General features: G+C 47.6%; 1 protein-coding gene across 1 annotated transcript in view; it reads right to left on the bottom strand.

Annotated features, from left to right (window-relative positions):
* Positions 1-2,500, bottom strand: part of LOC122247952 (uncharacterized) — an 8,363-nt gene that overhangs the window by 269 nt on the left and 5,594 nt on the right. Inside the window, exon 4 of the mRNA XM_043007658.2 lies at positions 1-2,172. This exon is cut by the window's left edge and continues 269 nt beyond it. Coding sequence (XP_042863592.2) covers positions 601-2,172 — 1,572 coding nt within the window. The 3' untranslated portion in view covers positions 1-600. The remainder of the gene's footprint in view (positions 2,173-2,500) is intronic.

Below are 2,500 nucleotides of genomic sequence, written 5' to 3'. Positions count from 1 at the left end.
AAAGGTAGGGTGACAAAGGGGGAGTAGGAGAGAAGGAGAGAGGGAGAGAGAGAGAGAGAGAGAGCGAGAGAGAGAGAGAGAGAGAGAGAGAGAGAGAGAGAGAGAGAGAGAGAGAGAGAGAGAGAGAGAGAGAGAGAGAGAGAGAGAGAGAGAGAGAGAGAGAAGGGAGGGAGGGAGGGAGGGAGGGAGGGAGGGAGGGAGGGAGGGAGGGAGGGAAGGAGGGAAGGAAGGAGGGAGGGAGAGAAATAAAAAGATAGACAGAGAGAGAGAGAGAGAGAGAGAGAGAGAGAGAGAGAGAGAGAGAGAGAGAGAACGTGTGAAGTGCTGCATAAAATCACCACTCTATTAACAATACTTTTAGCACCATAAATATCACATACATACGGTTATCATGCGAGAAATACATGTACGTGCAAAGAAGGAACGAGTGTACAGTCAAGACCTCTGAGGCACAATAAATGCTTGCAGGTTCCACGGCACTTTGAGTAATTGCAATATATATCTATATATATCTTTGGCTGGATGAATTAATATACGCGATATTTAACACAGCTTATATTAACATACGTATTTCTTACGGAAGCCTAAGGGAGATTTCGATCATAATTGCAAGGACCTCTTCAGAACTGCCAGAATGAGTTCGGCAAATCTGATCTTTATCGCCCTAGAATTAAACACTGTCGAATGGTTGAGGTAGAAGCCGAGATTCCCCGTCTCGGCGTCAATGTAGAGGTTGATATTGAAGGTCATCAGGAACTGGTGAAGGAAAGTCAGCTTCCGGATGGTCGTCGTTTTGAAGAGGTGCCGCTGGGCGTTCCACTCGAAGGTCTCGGTTATGCTCGGGACGGATAAATGAATGTCGGCGACGCAAGGGCCCTCGACTGTCTCGCCCACTTCCTCCTCGCTCGCAGGTCGGATCTTCCGTGGCATTTCGGGCTTCTCGGTGTCTGCTGCTTCCCACTGTTTGCTGTTGACTGTTTGGGCGGTTTGCCAGAAGTGGGGCTGCCACGACCTCGGCACTGTGCTCACTTTGATGGCCGACCTTTCCTGGCCTGACGACGTGTAATCGTCTTCGTCGTCCTCGTCTTCGTCGTCGTTGTCTTCGTTGCCGTCGTCGTCTCTGTCCGTCCACCATTCCTGGCGTGGCCAAGGGAAGCGCACGCTCACCTTGTGGAACAGGGTCACCTCTCTGTCAGACTCCAGCCCTGCATCCACTAAAAGCTTAACGGCGGCCGCATTCACGCAGGCTACAAAAGCATTGAAGTAACTGACGCGTTCTGCCTTACACTTATTCATGAAACACTTGTTTACATATGAATTCAGCAATTTACGAACACCCCCGTATGTATCGTCGTCCTCATTTTCTTCGCTATTTTCCCCGCCAAACCTTAAATCGTCATTATTTACATTAATCTGAAATTCACTGAGAAAAGTCTTAATATCCTGTATTTCGTCTAGAGATATTTCCTTTTTATCGCTATCATTTGAGCAAGCACCCGCAGCACAGCCGCTATCCGAGCTAACATTAACGCTGTCGGTACCTGAGCAAACTTCAGTATCACTGGGCATATTTTTATCTTGTTTGGCAACACTGTCAGCTTCAGCGGAACTCTCACACATCGAAACGGAACCTCTATTACTGCAGACACCTTCCTTAGGACCTTCAGCAACAGTAGGAGCAGTCACAGAAACTTTAGAACTATCGTTGTCTGAGGAAATTCCAGAACCAGTCGAAACTGCAGCGTCATTAGGAGTAGCAGAGGGATTTTGCGTGCCACTCGAGGAGCCCAAGTCCTCCCCTACACCGTTGCTGGCACTGGGCCTCTGTTCGGCTGCCTCTCGTGCAACAGACTCCTCTATGACATCATTGAGGTGTTTTACAAAGGTGTCACTGATAAGTCTACTGGAAGTCTCGTTTAAGAGAGGCGGAGGACCAGCCATGAGGAGAAGGTATATGTAATCACGTGTGGGATTTCTATCTTGCACACTAGCACTATCGCCCTTATCAGTACCATTGTTGTTCACTTTCTTGCCTCTTCTTCTGCCTCGCGTAGTTCTGGCCACTTGAGGATCAGCGAGGATGTGGACAGTGCAAAGGAGGTCGTTGTGCAAGTAGTAGTGTGAGCGTTGGGGCTCCTCCATGATGTAACCCAGGCTGTCGTCATTGCAAATCTGAAACGGAAGAACACGACTGAAATTAGTCAAGCAAGAGAATAGCCTGTGCTTGTTGGTGTGTTTGTGAGTGTGTGTGCATACACACATACATATTCATACTCATATATATTCATGAGAGAGAGAAAAAGAGAGATAAAGAGAGAGAGAACGAGAAAGAGAAAGAGAGAGAGAAAGATAGAGATAAAAGAGAGAGAAAGAGAAAGAAAGAGAGAGAGAGAGAGAGAGAGAGAGAGAGAGAGAGAGAGAGAGAGAGAGAGAGAGAGAGAGAGAGAGAGAGAGAGAAACTGAGAAAGTGAGATAGATAGATAGATAGACAGACAGACAG

This window comes from Penaeus japonicus, unplaced genomic scaffold (genome assembly GCF_977035675.1).
Source record: "Penaeus japonicus unplaced genomic scaffold, GWHDUDI00000001_assembly GWHDUDI00000006, whole genome shotgun sequence".
In the NCBI taxonomy this organism is placed as follows: Eukaryota; Metazoa; Arthropoda; class Malacostraca; order Decapoda; family Penaeidae; genus Penaeus; species Penaeus japonicus.
Note: the sequence above shows the minus strand (reverse complement) of the source record. Positions and strands in the feature narration are given on the sequence as shown.